Raw genomic sequence first — 20,379 nt, forward strand, 5'->3', positions numbered from 1 at the left:
TAGATCCTGTTGATTTTTGGGGTGATGTTCACCACCCCATTGTGCTCAATGTATGATAAAAAGCTTGGCATCAATTTCCTCATCTATACATTTATGTAATCTACCGTACATTATGCAAAACAAAGGTCATTATCTACTGCTTGTAGAAACAACTGCTGCTCAATTATATATAAAAATAAGGAAGCACACCGTACATTATTATTCAATGGTTTGTGCATGGGCTGGCCCTGAAATTTATTTTGGAAATGTGAACAGTTGTCCCATTTTTTTCCATAGAGTTACACTGATGTTATTTTCCCAATGTTAGATTTTATTTGTTTATTTTTGTTACTGCATTCATCTCATTAAATTAATTAATTACTGGACAGTTTTATTTCACTAATCTGTGGATGAAACACCAACGTCATCTAACATCTAACTAACATGATTATGATATGTCCATTTTCTTGAGCCGCTTGGGTGGGTAGGGAGAGTTCCCATGGGATAAAAAAGCTTTTCAACCTACCATCCCTGGTTCTCAAGACCAGGCACCTAGTGGCTTTATTCTACTCTTCCTTTTTTAGATATGTAGATACACCTTAGTATACACTAGTAGAGTTCTACCTTAGAAAATTTGGCTGCTGCATTTAATTCATTCTAATTATAGTTAGACACAATCCAACTACTCAGAGCAGTGGGCAACCATAGTCTGGAGCCCGGGGGAGCAACCCTAAATGTGAAGATGCTGCCTTTCTCAAGAGGAGATAAAGGAGCAGACCCTAATATACATGTTTTTATTATGGAGGATGGGGGGCACACAACAAGGACAACATGCAAACTTCACAGAGAAAGGAACTGGGCATAAGTGGAATTGAACCTTTTTGCTGTAAGGCATTTATGCCCATTTGTGTTCATAAATCTAAATGTACTGTATTCATAGGTAATTGTACTTCACTAAAGAACTTGAATAGGCCCCAGTACTATTACATTACAGAAACTTACCTGGCAAAATCTCATCTGGTTTCCCAAAAGCTTCCACTGGTCTCTCAGGTGTGGGCAGGGGTTGTGGGTTCAGTGGTCCAGTGATCCCTTGGTAAACCTTTCCTGGCTTATTAACTGGTGGATTTGGTAGAACAGTATATCCCATCCCACCAGGACAGATGTCTTTGAACTTTGCTACAGAATAAAGAAAGTAAAAACAATTATGATACAAGTGAATCATGAGTGAATACCCTGTTCTCCCATGAGAGGAGCCAAGGCTCTCCATGTGAAATTCTGCCTGAAGAGAGGGTGGCTGATGCATGAGCGTGGCCAATATCATGTACATCACAACACCAATTTCAATAAAATGTTTAATTCATCACCTAATTCATCACAAATAAAAAATATTTCACAAATAACCCATGACAGCACATCCACATCTCGACAATGTCGGCTTTAGATCATACATCAGGCTTTGTTTCAGACTGATCAGCATTAGTTTGGTGAGGAGTCGATGCTGCAGTTCCTCCTCTCCACCACTAGAGCTGCTTGCTAGATAGGCTGAGAAACCAATCGCAATCCAATCCTGCCAAGGGTTGTTCACTCAGTTACTGCTTGCTTACCAGAAGGACACACGTATCAGACGTGGGGACTAGCATTAACTTAGATTTCAGGTAAGTGGTGTTGCTCACTCATTCACTCATCTTCAACCGCTTACGCCACTTAATACACCATCACACATACGCCGATTGAGGCCAAATTGTGTCAGAATGACACATGTGGCCACAATCGCGAAATATTGGCTTGCAGTCCAAAGACCAACAGACGGCAGACTGTGAGCAACTACATATTTGGTCCCATTCGCTCGGCTGTCCTGAGTGTGTTGCACATGTTCAAAATACTCTTGGCGCCATCAAGATGGGACGCACACCTGACGGCGGTCTATATGTAGTTTTTGCATCATCTGATCGCAGTCTACATATTCTGACTGCATCAAAACAGCATCTTAAACAATATGATTGAGGCTGATTGAGCTCTGAGATCAATCGGTCACAGCAAAGTCTGCCGACATATTGTGCCATGGATGTCCACCTCCACTGGACCCTGGCCAGGGAGGGCAAAGGAAATGTTATCTAATAACATGTATGTGGCACGCATTCATCATGTACAGTGGGTATGAACAGTGCACAATCAAACTGAAAGCACCGTGTGCTGCTGTGCCACTCTGTCATATGCGTCATAGTGCACGTCAAGCATGGAGATGAACGGATCTCACCACTGGACATCTTTGCTGAAAGTTTGCTGGCCGTGGGCCAAGTAGTCACACTGTGCGTCAGATGTAGCTTTGACACATATGGCGTGAGTCCAGTCCATACGTTGGTTCTCCGGTGTCCAGTACGGACAGGGACTGTGCAAAGGGAGGAACACAGTGCTCCCTCCCACTCCGGTCCCGTGTTTGCCATCCACACGTTTGGACATCGGGCAGTCTTCAACGCCTTTTATGGCCGTCTGTCCATGAATGTGTGTGGCTGTCACAGACATGTCACTAAACTGCATGTCTGTGTGTGCCTGCGTGCGTACGAGGAAGTAAAGCAGATCTCCACTTTTATCATAGTTATATTATTGGAAGGCCTTTCTATAATTTAACTCTATGGCTTTTACTTTCACCCTTCTTCATCTGATGGAAGCTGTTTGATAAAGAAATAATCTAACAGTTTATATGCTGAGGATCAAGGCAAATTTACATAGCTGATCACTTAAAATCGTGTCACAACATCATAACACAAATAGTACTGTATCCTACAGAAGAGCATTGCATTCACTGGATTAAAAAAAAAATCCTGTACTTGTAATTACGAGAGCTGGAAGTGTGGAGGGGGCAAGAAGCGGGCTAATGTTAGCCGATGATAGCACACTGTGATCGTACACAGTGTGGATTTTCCCTCAAGGTGTTCCTCTGTGAATCAAATTCCTCCAGGAAGGGGCACGGGGCCCCCAGACTGAAAACAGCCTGGCCGGGAGTTCTTCTGGAATCAATAACTTCAAAGGGAATCGACGTTTTAAATGAAATGACACCTCTTTCGAAGCGTTCTACAACAGACCAAACCATTTTCCCCCAAAATGAGACATCCTCTGTTCTTTGTGAACTACACAGATCTTGAGATGCAGCTGGCTGAAAGGAACCGTCAACATTTTCTTATTATTACCATTTTTATTGTTGTGTTTACTTAAAATTAAGACGCAAGAAGATCCATTCATGTTCCTGGTCTCCAAAACACAGGAAAAAATAAATAAATAAATCACACCCTCAAAGATGTTCTTTGAGGGTCCGGCCAGGTTTAAAACGGTAGCGGTGACCGGTATCACTGGTGGTGCGCCCCCTGGTGGTTAGTCTCTACACAAGTACAAATCACTGCATGTATTTGTGGATCTTTCGCACCAGAAATGTAGAAAAAGTCAGGTGTAAGAACACATCCAATCGAGTGGCCTGATTTGATTGCGAATTGCAATCATCCAGATGAGATGACACAAAAGCATTGAATAACCATCCCAAAATGTTGTCTGGAAAGAAAAGGTTTCACTGTTGCCAAACGTCTCAAATGATAAAAACCAGATTTCACCACAGCTACAATTTGACTGTCCAATTTAAGATCGACATCCATCTTAAAACCAAGATTAAGAATAACTGGTTTAAAATATGCTTCCATTTGCAAATACTTTTCCTACAATAATGGCCCCATAGTCATCACCTTGGGTCATCACCCCTTGTTGCAAAATCCTTGGGCATTGCGAGCAGATTTTCAATGGATCACATGCACCTAGTTGGCTTGGGAGTCATGAGGCGAGTCCTGTGTCTGTGGCTCAAGGGTCCACTGGGTTGCAGGCTGTCAAGTGTACAGATAAAAATGTTGTCTGAAAGACTTGTGAACATTAGGTCAAGTATATGTCTGTGGGATTTGGAAGGCAGCCAACATCTCTGAGGGAAGTAGACTGTTGGAAAGCGTCAGAATTCTGCCAACTCCTACTTTACACTGGTCCTGTGGTCTTCAGCTGCACTGTACCACCACTTCTTGCTGCTTTTTGTTTGATTGTTAATATTGTCCAACAAGAGGCTGCTTGGCATTTACAGAGTATGCCAACAGTGCTCTAGTGCTGTTTGTGCAGCACTTCATAAAATTGTACAGACACATGTACATCTCCTACAATGTGCACAACCTTCTGTACCTTGCTCAAGATGCCAAGGTGCATGGAACACCAGAATCCTTCTGTGTTTTCAGATTTGAAAACCATATGCAAACCCTAAAGGGGCTCATAAGAAAGCCACTATCTCCCTGCTCTCAAGAGGCTCAAGAGGCTTCTGGAGAGAGGGTCTGTCCCAGTGACAAGAGTGAGGGGGTTTGGTTTGAGGAGAGAGCACTCCTCCGGTCCATCACCACCCATGTATTTTGGAGCACAAGAGTATTCCGAGTACAAAACTGAGCACTTCACTCTTAACCTGGACTGGGCCAACAGCCATGTGTGCATTAAGGGTAACGTTGTAAAGATCAAGATTATAATTGCCAAAGAGGAGGAAATATACCTGGTATACTCAACGTTTTCCCAGGAACTATTGTTCCTTGAGTACCCCACACCTTACACTACATTTAGAGTGTACTTGGTGAACAGTCTCTCACATGACACAGCTATGCAAAGTCGGAAAGGTAAAAGGGAAGTTCTTCCTAAATCCTCATGGAAGACAATTTGTAGCTTTGCCCCTCTTAAATATGGACTGAGTCCCATTCAAACCCTATCTGTGTACAGTAACATTTTTTGTATGACATGTCTGTTTGTTGTGTATGGTCTGTTGGTATTTTTGTATGGTCACAGCATATCAGCATGCTGTTGTACTTGCCCTGGGTCAGCAGGCTGTCCTTGTGTGACCGGGCTGGCTGTACGTCATTCTCGTTGTTTCTGTTGTTCTTAGTAATATACTGTATTTCTTCTGGTCTAGTAGACCAGTATATCTGTTGTATGGACTATATTTAAATTGTTCCCTGATGCCTATTTAATGATTGCAGCTATGTGAAACCTCTTACTTCAGTTGCATCTGTGACTTTGCAGACAACTTTGCAGCATGTACCCAATAGTGGCCTTTGATGACCTCTCGACTGGTCAAGTTTGGTGGTCTCGATATCGAGATAGGTTCCAAATTCATGCAAAAGAAGGCTATCCCTGACGCATAAGGGTGGGTCAGAGATAGCCTTCCACCCAAAGGATGGAAGCGGATCCCACCAAGAGTCCTGTTTGAGACAAGTAAGTTTCCAAGTAGAGTCATTTTACAATCATGGACTAGTTTTTACTGTTTCTCTAATAATTACATGTGCAGATGTTACTTGTTACAGTCATTGTACTTACATTGTTTATGTTGCAGTAGAATACATAAGTAGTTAACATGCTAAACATTGCCAAAAGATTCCTTTGACAACATCCAGAAGAAGTGGGACATGTCATGTCTTACATCTGATATCAACACTGACAAGAAGCAACATGAGCTGCTAGTTTGACAGCGGAGAAAGTGAGCACATACTGCAGTTGTTTGACTGTTAAATCATCCTCTTTTTAATCACACATATATTGGGGCAGGGGGCATATTGCTATTCTCTCCTGCATATCACCATGAAGAAAGATAAGGATTGCAATAATGGTTCATTTACATTTGAAGACCAATATGGCATAGATCACCATCATCACCACCATCAGGAGAAGATGACATCCCCACTACTTCTTTACCTCAATTCCAACCACACCAGATAAAACCTCGCAAAAACTGGAAGATAAATCCTTTAGGAAATGTTATAGCCCCTCCTCCCTTGCCCATCAGCAACAGCCAACACACCATCAGAGCTGGTAGGTTTGACATGCAGCATAAAGATTGAGTGTTTTTTTTTTTTACCTTATTGGAACATTGGACTAGCCTGGCTACCCTAGACTCATTCACTTTGTGAATATCATCTGGTCACTCATGTTTGGGACACATTCACAGGAAATGGGCAGACACATTTAAACAGGCACTGTGTGAAAATTCCTCCCATGTCACGATGAGGTTGATGTACAAAGAGTGCTACAATATACTTTCAAAATAGCACACAAACATGGAACACCGACCCTGCTATGTTCATATACATAAAGGCACATACCATGTACCAGTACTGGTGATTCATTGTGATGGTTTTCATATTACTGTTCGTAGTCTGACAGAAATGTTTTATTTTTTATATGACATGGTATAAATAGGTTAGGGCATTTAAAAGCTAGATAGTTTCAGCCTCTACCTTTTTCACTCAGCTACATGTTGTTGTTTTTTTTGCAGTATATTCAGTATTTTATGTATTTTCCTTTTTTTGTTTGATTTTATCTATTCATTCATTTATTTTCTGCTATTGCATGAGTTTGCTGATTGAAATAAATAAAAATGAATCAAATCAAATCAAAATCAAATAAATAAATGAAGAATTCTAAGTCAATAAGAATGCTTTGAATTGTTGTTGGTGGTAATTATACATGAATGAGGCCACATTTATGAATGAAAAACACTGATCTTGCTAACAAATGACTGAAAGCCTTATACAGTGTACAGTACCTTTTAAGATATACTTTTGATCTCCTTGGTCCAGCTCCATGTGTAACCAACATTGATATATTTCTAAATTCAAGTCATTCCATCAGATGTGGCAGTCGGATCTTCTAATACTGAATGCAAGTTTCCATTTGATATTCTATTCATTAGGCCTTTGACCTTCAGCTAGTATTGTTGTGTCCAAACAATAACATATGTGAGATTAGAGTGTCCCTGGGTTAGCAAGCTCTTGATGTTTTGTTTGGCCCTGGATTCAAATACTACTATGCCCACATAAATGCAGTGTCATTTGCAATTGCTTAGTCCACCTACAATAGTTTATCTAGGATTTACGAGTCTTAATAGTGTTATCACCTATGTGAGTCAATAATTTATGTTTTTTAAATTTCCAAGTGACGACAGTTAATTGGGGGCCAGATGTGGTGGATGACAGCAAACGACTGGGTACTCCTGACCCTGACTGTAAGCTATTTAACACACACTGTGTTGCATACATGCATTTCAAGAATTGAGGACAGAGAAAAGTTCAGACTGAAAGTCAGCTGAGAACAGCACACACAGTCAGGACATGAAAAGCAATCAGGGTTGTGTCACACCCACACACACTCATACAGACATGTGGACACATGCACACAAACACTGAGGGACAGAGAGAAAGAGCTGCACCCGTGGAAATGCAGTGAGAACATGCAAACCAATCAGGACTGTCTCTCACACACTCTGGATACACATCTCACTGCATTGGGGTTCCTCTAACTTGGGTGTAGTTAACATCTGTTTTATTATTATAGCTATGATGTTATGATTTAATAACAAAAACAGGAACACAACAGCTTGATTTGTTTTCTTATTTTGGTTAACCCCTTTCTGGTTTTGCTATTGGGACTCACCTGATTATGTGCATTTTTTGTCCTTTTATAATTCATTAAATTCATTCCATGTAATTTAATTTAATTTTGTGAACTTTTACGGTACCCAGAATGCACTGCGCACACACCATGTCCACACTAAAACCTTTAAAATTAGTGAAATACTTAAAAACTAAAACATATACAGTAGCTGATATTTTCATTTTCTAAAACTTCAGACGTGACGTTAATTTAAATAACTTGTCCGAAATTAGTTTGGTTAAAATTTTAACCATAAGTTAAAACTGTATGCCTCTGGATGACTTGGGTGATATTGCCGGCTAGTTAGTAGGGTGTCAAGTTTTTTTTTTTTGGTTCTCTTCTATGACCAGTTCTCCTCTGATTACAGAGGATAGAGCTGGTTTCTTCCAAAACCAGCTCTCCTTTGTCTGTAGAGGATAGAACTGTACATCTACTACAAAACATTTACCAGGCAGGCTATAAAACCTTTGATATCAGACTTTAAAAATGTTTATTAAACTGTTAAAGCTTTATTCACTAAGCTTGCAATAATATGTTAGCGGTCTAACAATTATCGGACCAAAAATTATCGGAAAATAATTGATCTGATGATGGTTTTCAAAGTTATCTGAAAAGCTAATCAGATAATGAAAACATTAGCTTTGATAATTAGCAGTTAGCAGATTAGCAGAACTGTGCCGACCACTGCATTTACTTTGAGTTCTATTTCATTGCACACTGTATGAATCCAAGATTCAATGAAAATTTGTTCCAGTGTGATCAGCTTAACTTCAATTGTTAATACACATTAATTCCTATATGTAACACCTGCATAACATTCATGGAAATAAAAAAAAAATCTTGGGACAGAGGCAATTTTTTTCTAAATATATGGATTAAATCATCACTTTTACAGCAAGTTTTCTTGAGACAAGTCAGGGGATGGATACATGAACTTTTCCAAGTCACTTAATACATCTTTGACTTTATTTACATCAATCACTGATTAATACAAAGAGTATGGTATTGTGATTACGACTGCAATGTGATTCATTGCGCAGCCTGAAATTAGAGTCACTAATTCATCTAATTTGCATGTCTCTGGAGGTGTGAGAAAGCCACAGCAAATACAGGGAACTCATGCAAAGACAGAGAGGACATGCAAATTTAAAACAGAAAGGACCAGGTTGGAATTGAATCTGAGACTTTCTTGCACTGGGACAACACCAGTAGCCACTAATCTACTGTGCTGCCTTAGGAACAACCTGACACACCAAAATTTTATTTATATGAAAATAAACAAACAAAAAAACCAACATCAATTACAATAAAATCTTGTAATGTAGTCTTGCGTAGTGAGAAGCATTAACAGAGATTACACATTAATTTAAAGTTCATCTCAAAAACACTTTTTTTTCTATTCTGATGACTATCAAGTCTCAGATCTGGGAACATGTGCTGGTAGTACACGTTGTTGCATCCCCCACAATATGGAACTGGTGTGGATCCTGTACTGCAACCATCCATGCAAACAAGGAGTCTGTCACTACCTTCTGAAACCACCTACCTGCCACAGACGGGTTAAAACATGAAAGGTCCCTTGTCCTGGATGATCACAGCTGAAATTCCCTCACAATGCCAAACATGATGATTATGATACACCACATCATTGGAGCAGATACAGAGAATCTGCTTAGGTGCAACAGACTAGGACCCCACCCTATCCCGATCAAATGGGAAGAAATCTGGACCTCAACCAAGGTTGGGTCTTGGTTCATATGATTGTTACAGAATCATCAGGACACTACTACTTCAAACTAATGGTCAAATTATTTTAAAGTCTCTCCCTTTGTCACCACAACATCACACTGTAAAGCCCTTATTTGCAGTTCATAGACTTCCAATTTCAGAAAAATGTAAAAACACAGGGGTTTCAAGCCAAATAACTCCATCAAACCTCAGCTGGAAGGCATTTAAGACGGATAAGAATAATGAGATACATCAATGCTGTAGACAAGCATTGTTAATGGAGTTTTCATTTTAAATTAATTGCCTGTTAAAAGCATTAGTTAGAGCTATCTATGTTCAAGTTGTTTTAGCATGTGTTGGCTGAATAGTAAGCCCAGTAATGAAATAGTGAAACAAATTAATTATTGAAAACCTGCAAGCAAGGTATGCATGCTGAAAGTTATCAACAAAGAGTAATTAGTTGTTGTATTATTCACTTTGTTTAGCAACTTATTGAGACTCTAGAGTACTAATACAGCAACACTGAACCCATTGACTCAAAGATTTAGCAAGGCTAGACAGCCTAAAAAAGCATTTTCCCCTCCCTGAAATACTTCGAAAGCCATCCAAAAATGTGTTAGTCATTCAATAGTTTAAGCACTGAGAGACAGATTTAAAAGTGCCTGCATAATGGAGTGCTTGGCTTAGATTCATCAACACACAATGGGAGATTTTTTTGTTCTAACTGTAAGCAGTAAACACACCTCTGTACCGAGTAGGAAAAAAACATGGATGTTTTGGTATCACACACACACACACACACACATGGTTATAGACATATGAAGACATGCTCAGTTAGGATGTTTTTACTTGATGCATAAAAGGCCAAAGGGTACACAGAGCCCTGAATTCCTAAGACAAAGGTTTACAACGGAAATTATCGACTGAAAACAGTGGAATTACAGCCGTTTATTTAAATTTGGATGGCAAAAACAAAAAACAAAAACACAAATATAAGTCCGTGATTAAACTTGCTACAACAGAAGGTTAACTGTCTCAACAATTAAAATATGATGCCGAGGTTGAAAGGTAACGACGGCCATCAACATATCATTTCAAACCATTAAAATGCACATAAACCTACAAAAATCATAACTTAATGTACTGAACAAAAATGTGACTAAACCAAAAACAAGCAAAAGTAGGTTAGGTAACGTGTGGCAAAACAAATTTGTAGTATATTTAAAAGCAATTACTTAGCAAAGCTTGAAACATGCAGATAGAAACAGAAATGGGACTAACAAAGGACATCTGGGTTTTGAGTTACATACAGTTATAACTTGTCTTTTATACAAACACAGCATCCTGACAGTAAACACTGTACGTAACCACATGCAGCTCAGTGGGATAAGGAGTTGAGTAGTAAGTAGCTGAGTAAAGGCCCCTGACACGAGCATGCCTTGACTCGCACACTAGCACGACCTGTGTCGTGCTGGAGAGAAAACTCGTCTGTCTTTAACGGGTGCAGACAGGACGCAAGAGGGGCGCCGGTGCGTGCTGTTGCGTACAGAGAATTTTGAAATGTTCAAAAAATCTTTCACGCATAAATGTCGTGCTACGTGGTGCAATCTAATCTCCAACACGACGTGCAGCTCGTCAAGTGGAGTAAAGAAGAAATGAACAGAGCGAGTGGTGACATTAGCGGATTGCATCAGAGTGCAGCTCGTCTGAAGCATTATAACAAGAAGTTAAATCTGTTATAAACATACTTTAACAGGTGCACACAAGAAGGAAAGAACACACAACTGTTTTACCAAACCATGACAATGTAAACATGACAAATAATTACCTTTTTAGACGACTCAAAATGCTTTCTGTAGCTTGTTAGGTGCGTGCATGAGTGCACGCGCACGAACAGCTGAAGCTGGAGCAGTCCTCTGTGTTTCAGGAAATGATTACCTCCGTTTTCAACGGCCAATTTGCAGAGAAAATGATTAATCCAACACAAAATAATTATTTTATATACACAGCATCCAGCGCAGAGCGCATGTCAGTCGGTAGAACAAAGAATGGCATCCAGCTGGGATCACAGCGGGTGGGATCATCACGACAATGTGCGTGCTATTGCGTGAATCAAAGAGATGCTTGTGTCAGGGTGCCTTAAGTAGCCAGTGATCGAATGGCATCCCGCCCATGGGGAGCTATAGACTCATCCGTTTCACATTACAGAATCTGGGAATAAGCACTGACACCAATGGGCCTTGGGTCCTGCACAGGACTTACGTCATCTATGTCTTGAACACTGCATTGGTGCTACTGTAGTTTCACTGTGGTGTTTCTCTGTACATAAGAATCACAGTGTACAAATTAGAAAAAGTTGTCAGTCTGAAGCTGTATACTACAGTTTTGTTCAAATCAAATGCACATAATATGTAGGGAAACTTGTATAAGGGTTCTTTGTTTCCTGGTTCTATAATACCATCATTTCCTGCTAAACCTACAACACATACTACTCACCCCTATACACTTGCCACATAATGTATTATAATACACTGAAATGAAGTGATGTGCATTTCAGCCTGCCAGGCTTGTGGTTACACGCATATGAGACGTGCTGTTCTGTAAAGACCGTAATTAGATCTCTTCTTGTGTTTAATGTCAGGGAGAAGTAAACCTCTGTGGGGCACTAATCCATTGGACAGGAATCTTTACAAAGGTTCTCTGTGCTGTCATGAGGTATGGATATTTGACGGCTTTGAAAAACTAAACTGTTTCAATTAATTCCCATTCTAACAGGGTAATGTTTAACAGGGCTGGGGACCTTACCTGTTCCTGGAAGGGGGCATTTTTCACAGCGAGGACCCCAGGCTTTGCCCACGCTGCAGCAGCAGAGCTGCTTGCTCAGCTGGGCAGACACTGGGTGCAAACATTGCCTCTCTGAGCTGACCAAACGGAAGCAAGCGCCCTTTTCCTCTTGGATGGCAGGAGTGCTGGCTGAAGAGGAGTGCAGCAGGCGAACAAAGAGGATGGAGGGGAGGGAGGAGTAGAAAACGGTGCACCAGAGACAGACATGGAAGAAAGAGAGGATGGAGAAATAAAGAAGGCCCGATCACCAAAGCAATCCACCCGTCCCACCTGCACAAGCCACTGCTGCAAACACATTTCTAACACTGCTCAAGAGTGTAGAAGGAAAAATACATTGACAATGAAGTGTCAGCAGGCTGCATTTCATGGTAACTCATTAGTACCATAATTTTTCTAATCTTGATTAACATGGAAAACTACAGCAAAACAAGTGAAACTGAACACATATTCACACACAAAAGAAGCACAGACAAAACGCTCTTGGAAATGCATAGAAAAAAAAACTAGAGAAATTCATGCCAATGCTTCATGCACTATCAAATAAAGTCAAGCGTTGGCTCAGATGAAGGCATGCAGGGGGTTTGGCTAGGTTTTTGTTTTCTATGACTTATGGTGCAATCAGACATCTTTACAAACAAAAGCCAAGTGGAAACTGCTCGCTGGCTACACACAACTGGAACACAGACACAATAACGACCTTCAAGGGGAATAAAAACTTTTTTCATTTTAACTACCAACATTGCCTTGAGTAAACTGTTTCATTCATTCAATAATTGTATCTCTAACCCATTTCCCCAACATATTATCAATTTCAAAACATCAAGAATGATAAAAGGTTGTTAACTTGTTCCCAAGTAAAGCGGTGACATCGCCTTGCATACAGTTTCAGTGCTGCATTGACACTGTCAAAAGAACATCAATTTTAGGATGAAGATTTCAATTAAGTATTTATGTTTTGATGCTCATTACAAAAATGCTAATGAAGTCAGCTTCCTTAGACTTTTTCACATTTCACATCGTGAAGACATATGAAACACACAGTTTCATTGTGAAGACGTATGCAACACATTGTTTCATTGTGCAGATGTAAGGAAACAGAGTTTAGGCCACTAACCCTCCAAAAAAAAGTCAGGATTTTACAGTTTTACAGCCATTCAAATTTCAGTACACTGGTAAGGGCCCCTTCACACATAGTACGACTAAGTACAAATCAGGGCAAATCACGGCGGAACAGTTGGTATGAGCGAACCACGAAAAACACTGAACTGACGGGCAGGCATGCACGATGCTACTGTGACGGTTTCGTGCACGTGGGAACACAGTGCGAGCAGCTGCACAATGTGGTTACATCTGATTGCCAGCCAGAAAATTTACCACTGAGCTACCATCACTGTCCTGTAAATGGTGCGGAAAAATGCCTGATATCAAGAAGGATATGCACATATTTAAAAAAATAATAAAACCGCACACCATATAAAATGCCACATTTTATTGAATCCCTCTTATCAAGCGGGCAATACAAAAATGATCCATCTGTTCCACTGTCGATGACCCATGGTCACAGATGTACAGTCATGAAATGACATGAATGAGAAGCAGGGCACTCTTATCATGTCCACATCTGTTGGCGGCGTGTCCAGCTGTCCCGTGTGCATTTCCTGCACGACACGCATGTCTTGTGGACGGCGTCCCGCAGGACTGTGACTGACACCGCGTCATGTGGAACAAAGCTCACATGGGTGACATGACTTTCAAATTGCCCGTTGCGTGTTATGATCTCACGGTCCGTTTCACCTAGGGTAGCTTGTCAATGTGCGTGCCATGCGCACTCGCTACAGACCATTGCAACAGCGATATATGATTTTATGTATGTCCATGGGAGGACAGCAAACAGACACATGCACGTCACAGTGGGTAGTTGTTCGTTCATGTCCGTCCAAACACGGTACATGTTCACTAGCCGTGACGTCCACAACCACAGATCTCCGCAGCCGCTCCTGTGGGCGGACACACCCCCTGTGAGTTCAGCGCACACCCCAACATGTCACTGTGTCTGTTTGCAAAGCCACACTCGTGGGGGCACTTAAACAAATTTTACATCCAGCTCGACAGTGAATGCCTGATGACTGTTTTCGTGATGATAGTACTAATGGCTACACATTTTCTAAGTGCAATGTGAGCAGTGTTAGATATTTGTGTGTGTCAGGTGGAATTTGGCCAACACCTGCCGCGAGAGGGTTCAATGGGCTCTCAGAGTGCACTCTCTGTCTTTCAGCCGCTGGTGTGCACAAATAGTTGTAGCAACAGGTGTACGAGGCATTGGAGACAGCTACGATTTTACATGTATTGCATAAGATTCCTGCTTCATGCACACTTCATGCACAATTCGAACATATTTGTACTATGTGTGAAGGGGCACTAAAATTTAGATTCTACTGAAATCCAAGCATTCTCATGTATGTTTATTTTTGAAACATGTTTCACAATTACAGCTCATTTTAATGAACAGAACATATTTAGATGGGGAGAATTCCATAATGAATATTTATGCTATCTGCGGGAGTTAGTGCGTGTGTGTGTCCATGAGCTTTTGAGCAGAAGTTTCCTTTGACCTTGGGTGATGCACGCACACACAGTATGCATGCTGACACCCATGAGATGTCTTGTAAATCAGTTCAGAGATGTTATTTGTTTTCAAAAACAGCATTTTTAGATTGAGAAGTGTTTATTTCTCAGTAGCTTTTACAAAATATATGAGAAACATATTAGATGTATACATAAATAAGCCGTTTTGAGGTGTTTTCTGCCATGTTGGATAACTTGTACCAGCAACCAGCCAGCTGACGTCACCCTGCCTCTCTACTTTGATTGGCTGTTGCCATGTGCTTCCCAGCATCCCTCGCGCAAGTTGGGGGAAGCCCCACATGATCTATGATGTCATTCTCACAGACTGTACGGGTTGCTGCCCTAAGAAGTTCAAGGCCACCTGTTCTTCTGAAATTTTCTCCTTCAAGGGAACAATTTATTAATTTTGTCTTGACAATGTGAATTTTGATCATATTGGCAATGTCATATTATGAATCCCCTATTTAAAGGCTAATAAATAAAATTATAGTGGTGCCAATGAAAACTCTTTTTATGATTTTAAGCTTAAAAAGTTCAGTGGCGGTATACCTTTAAAATAAACTGCACTAACCAATCAACAGAAGATGACAAAGCACTATACAAATAAGAAAAAGTGCTGAGATTATAACTCCAATTCCAATGAAGTTGGGATGTCGTGTAAAATGTAAATTAAAACAGAATACAATGATTTGCAAATCCTCTTCAATCTATATTAAATTGAATACACCACAAAGACAAGATTTTTAATGTTCAAACTGATAAACTTTATTAAATATTTGCATGAATTGTTGGTGCAACTAAGATGTGTAAGTTTCCCATGCCATGGGCATTAACCCCCCCACCCCCCATACCATCACAGATGCTGGCTTTTGAACTTTGCGCTGGTAACAATCTGGAAGGTCTTTTCCCTCTTTTGTCCAGAGGACACAACATCCATGTTTTCCAAAAACAATTTGAAATGTGGACTCATCAGACCACAGCACACTTTTCCACTTTGCGTCTGTCCATTTCAAATGAGCTTAGACTCAGAGCAGGTGGCAGTATTTCGGGATGTTGTTGATGTATGGCTTTTGCTTTGCATGGTAGAGTTTTAACTTGCACTTGTAAATGTAGTGATGAACTGTGTTAACTGACAATGGTTTTCTGAAGTGTTCCTGAGCCCATGCAGTAAGATCCTTTACACAATGATGTCGGTTTTTAATGCAGTGCCACCTGAGGGATCGAAGGTCACGGGCATTCAATGTTGGTTTTTGGTCTTGCCGCTTACGTGTAGAAAGCTCTCCAGATTCTCTGAATCTTTTGATTATATTATGGACTGTAGATGATGGAATCCCTAAATTCCATGCAATTGAACACTGAGAAACATTGTTCCTAAACTGTTGGATTGTTTTTTTATGCAGTTGCTCACAAAGTGATGATCCTCACCCCATCTTTGCTTGTAAATGGCTGAGCCTTTTGGGGATGCTCCTTTTATACCCATTCATGACACTCACGTGTATCCAGTTAGGTGTTCTTTGAACATTCATCAACCTTCCCAGTCTTTTGTTGCCCCGTCTCAACTTTTTTGAAATGTGTTGCAGGCATCCATTTCAAAATGAACAAATATTTGCACAAAAACAATAAATTTTACCAGTTTGAACATTAAATATCTTGTCTTTGTGGCATATTCAATTAAATATAGGTTGAAGAGGATTTGCAAATCATTGTATTCTGTTTTTATTCACATTTTACACAATGTCCCAACTTCATTGGAGTTGTGGTTGTAAGTTTAATTTAAGTAAATTATTATTTTTTTCAATATTTTCAGGATTTGTACTTTGAAATATGCTCAAACATTAAAGTGATGGAAAGAAAACTTTCTTTAGAAAAATATTTAGAGCATAGCAATAGCTTCCTGTTTCTTCAGTCTGTTTAATCACCAAGGCAATGCTAAAATGGCCCAAACATGTGACACTTTAAGCAACTGCACAGTCACAAAGATAGCTAGCAACATAAATTAAAACAATCATCGACTCTAATCTTACATGACACAGGTGGACATCTTTACTGCAGAAGCAGAGACCCAGCTGGCCACCTCAGATTGTTGCCGCATTCCAGCGACGTCAAAATTTAGGATGATATCATAGGAAATATTTGGATTATGAATACTTTAATATCATAAATGTTATTTATCATTCACTTCAGCCACAAATACTAAAATCCTTTTCAGGCAGAGCACTGCAATTCACAGAAGGTTTGGTGCCCTACAGCTTGCAGTGAATCATTTGGTTGCTGAAACTTGGACGGTGTACGTGCCAATTTCTAAAATATTTCACCATCTACCAATTCAAATAAAAGATTAAAATAATGAATGCTAAGCATTTATCAACAGACAGGAACCTGCAGTAATATTAGCGTATTGAAATATAATTAGTTGTTGTACATTCAGTTGCTCCGTTTTGTTCAGGGTCACCCCAGCGGATACAGCCAGATCCGCATTGGTATTTGGCACATGTTTTGCACCGGATGCCCTTCCTGACACAACACCAGTGTAACCTGGAGAAACACATACAACCGCTGGTGTTCCAAAGAGGTCTCCCATCCAGGTACTAACCAGGTCCCGCAGTGCTTAGCTTCTGAGATTTGACAGGATCATGCTTACACAGAGCAGACTGGCTGCACTGAAATATAATTAGTACTACTGCTTAAGTTAATTCATTAAGAGGTAACATAAAAGCTTAATTAAAAAAACATTAGTACTTTGAAATTCTGATTTAAAAACACAGTTTCATCAAGACAATGTGTTAGAGACCTGGTGTACCACTGTATGCAAACATGTGCATAAGTATTCACAGCCTTTGCCATGAACCTGAAAAATGAGCTCAGGTGCATCCTATTTCCACTGATCATCCTTGAGGTGTTTCTACAGCTTAATTGGAGGCCACCTGGGGTAAATTTAGTTCAGTGGACATGATTTGGAAAGGCACATACCTGTCCACATATAAGGTTCCACAGTTGACAGTGCATGTCAGAGCACAAACCAAGCATGAAGTTGTCTGTAGATCTCCGATACAGGATTGTCTCGAGGCACAAATCCATGGAAGGGTACAGAAATATTTCTGCTGCTTTGAAGGTCACAATGAGCACAGTGGCCTCCATCAGCCATAACTAGAAGTTCAAGTCCACCAAGACTCTTTCTAGAGCTGGCTGCCTGTCTAAACAGAGTGATCGGGGAGGACGGCCTTAATCATGGAGGTGAACAAGAATCGATCCCTAAAGTGAAGCATGGTGGTGGAACCATCATGCTGTAGGGATGGTTTTTTTTTTTGTTTTTTTTTTAGGGGCAGAAACTGGGAGACCAGTCAGGATTGAGGGAAAGATAAATGTACAGAGACATCCTGGATGAAAACGTACTCCAGAGTACTCTTGACCTCAGACTGGGGTGATGGCTCATCTTTCAGCAGGCCAATGACCCTGAGCAAACAGGCAAGATATTAAAGGAGTGGCTTCAGGACAACTCTGTGAATGTCCTTGAGTGGCCAAGCCAGAGCCCAGACCTGAATCCAATTGAACATCTCTATCTCAGTTTTCAGATCTCTCTCTCTCTCTAGAGAGATCTGAAAACAGCTGTGCACTGATGCTCCCCATCCAACCTGATGGAGCTTGAGAGGTGCTGTAAAGAGGAAAGGGCAAAACTGTCCAAAGATAGGTGCGCCAAGCTTATGAGATCACATTCAAGAAGACTTGAGGCTGTAATTGTTGCCAAAGGTGCATCAACAAAGTAATGAGCAAAGGGTGTGAATTAGGTTGGTTCAGATCCAATCCATTATCAGTATTGGCTTCCGATATAAATGTAATTCATGGATCGGAATTTTCCAATACAACCTTCGTGGGTTTTCCGATATAGGAAAACTCTGTGAAATATCTGTGAACCACAAGTGCTGCCTTCGCTGCTCTGTATGCTGCAGAGGAAGGGAGGGGGAGGGGTTTCTGAATGGAGGCATGTCTCTCACTGAGACGAGGAGTGAGTGCTGTATGTGAGTTTCTGTGTAGGCTCTCAGTTGTCCAGGTGGTTTCCACAGTAGAGAAGCTTGAATCTTCGACTGGAATGGGTTGCTTGATGCGAGGATGTTTCTCTTCAAATCGCAGAAGCTTCCTCAGCTATTTGAAGCGAAACGTCCTCACGTCAAGCAACCCAGTCCAGTCAAAGATTCAAGCTTCACTACTATGCTGTATGTGAGATGCCTCAGTTTGGGAGGTCCTTTCTGTGGTTAGCAGCTGGCTAACAGGCAAGTACTGAGAAGTTATGTTGCTGACCCAAACCCAAGACAGCAACGTAAAATATTTGCAAAGCTGTTGAACTGAAAGGCGGACGGTCCATCGTGACGCGAACCAACCACTTGAAAAAATGCCACATTAAATAACGCAAGGATTTTTTTTTACTGGAGTAGAAAGACAAAATCAGCCAAGATGAGACTATTTTCCCAGACTGACTTCAAATATGAGCAAATTGAATATGTTTATTATTTTTTTGGTGGTGTGTTTTTTGTCAATGAGGAAATGCTCTCTCTCACCATCCCGAAAACACTTCATTTCACTTCTATTCAGAGTAGGTGTGCCATCTATTGTCCAAGAGATAAAACTTCAGCCATTGAACCAACAACAAATAAATTTATTTAAATGTTTCACCAAAACATCAAATCTATAGGTTTGCATCCTTAAAACTGTAGCTGAACTTTCAGGTTTTCTTTTTAAGGAAATCTTTCTCTATACCACTTCATCATGAAGCTGTATAACTGGGGATACAAAATATCCTCATAAAAAATCGATAATAATGATAATAATAATAATATTAAAGCAAACAGAGCTTTGGTATCAGAATAATATTGGTATCAGCAGAAATCCAAACTCGTGTAACGGGATCGGATGAGAAGTGAAAAAATGTGGAGAGGTGCATCCCTAGTGTGAATACTTATGTACACGTGATTTCTTAGTTTGTTATTTTTAATAAATTTGCAAAAATTAAAAAAGCTTTTTCATGTTTTTCATGCTTTTTTTTCCAAGCTTTCCCAGTCTTTTGTTGCCCCTGTCCCAGGTTTTTTGAAATGTGTTGCAGGCATCATTTTAAAATGAGCAAATATTTGCAGAAAAAACAATAAAGTTTATCAGTCTGAACATTAACTATCTTTGTGGTGTATTCAACTGAATATAGGTTGAAGATGATATGCAAATCATTGTATTCTGTTTTTATTTACATTTTACACAATGTCCCAACTTCATTGGAATTGGGGTTGTAAATAATTTTCCATTTTACAGTTCTGTGCATGAACACAAATAATATTTTAATGACGAAAATGTACAATTTGTGACACTATCTGCATTCTTTTAAATTAAACTACATCCCATCTTGTTTTTCTTTTTCTTTTCATCATATCATGATTAACTTGCTCTGAAAAATGTGTGGTTGCCCAGTTTGAAGAATGCCTGACACTGCACAGTCTTCCTTTATAAATTCCAATTTAAGTGTGGGAAAATGTGTATAGTTGTTTTTTTGTGCTCACACATTTAAAAATTAGACCTAAATCCTCATTCTCTTGCAAAAACATCATATCAGCAAACACCTCTTACCATCCACCATGATTTGACAAGATCTTCTCAGGTGTCTCAAGATTGCAAGTACTGAGGACCAAGAGACATGAATACCACTGCCAAGATAAGTAGATCTTTAGACAAGTT

At 40.1% G+C, this 20,379-nt stretch overlaps 1 protein-coding gene across 1 annotated transcript in view; it reads right to left on the bottom strand.

The window, feature by feature from the left end:
- The window catches only part of ltbp1 (latent transforming growth factor beta binding protein 1), a 440,667-nt gene that overhangs the window by 108,155 nt on the left and 312,133 nt on the right, over window positions 1–20,379 (bottom strand). Inside the window, 2 exon segments of the mRNA XM_034184166.1 lie at window positions 982–1,155; window positions 12,001–12,168. Coding sequence (XP_034040057.1) covers window positions 982–1,155; window positions 12,001–12,168 — 342 coding nt within the window.

This window comes from Thalassophryne amazonica, chromosome 13 (assembly GCF_902500255.1).
Source record: "Thalassophryne amazonica chromosome 13, fThaAma1.1, whole genome shotgun sequence".
Taxonomy (NCBI): Eukaryota; Metazoa; Chordata; class Actinopteri; order Batrachoidiformes; family Batrachoididae; genus Thalassophryne; species Thalassophryne amazonica.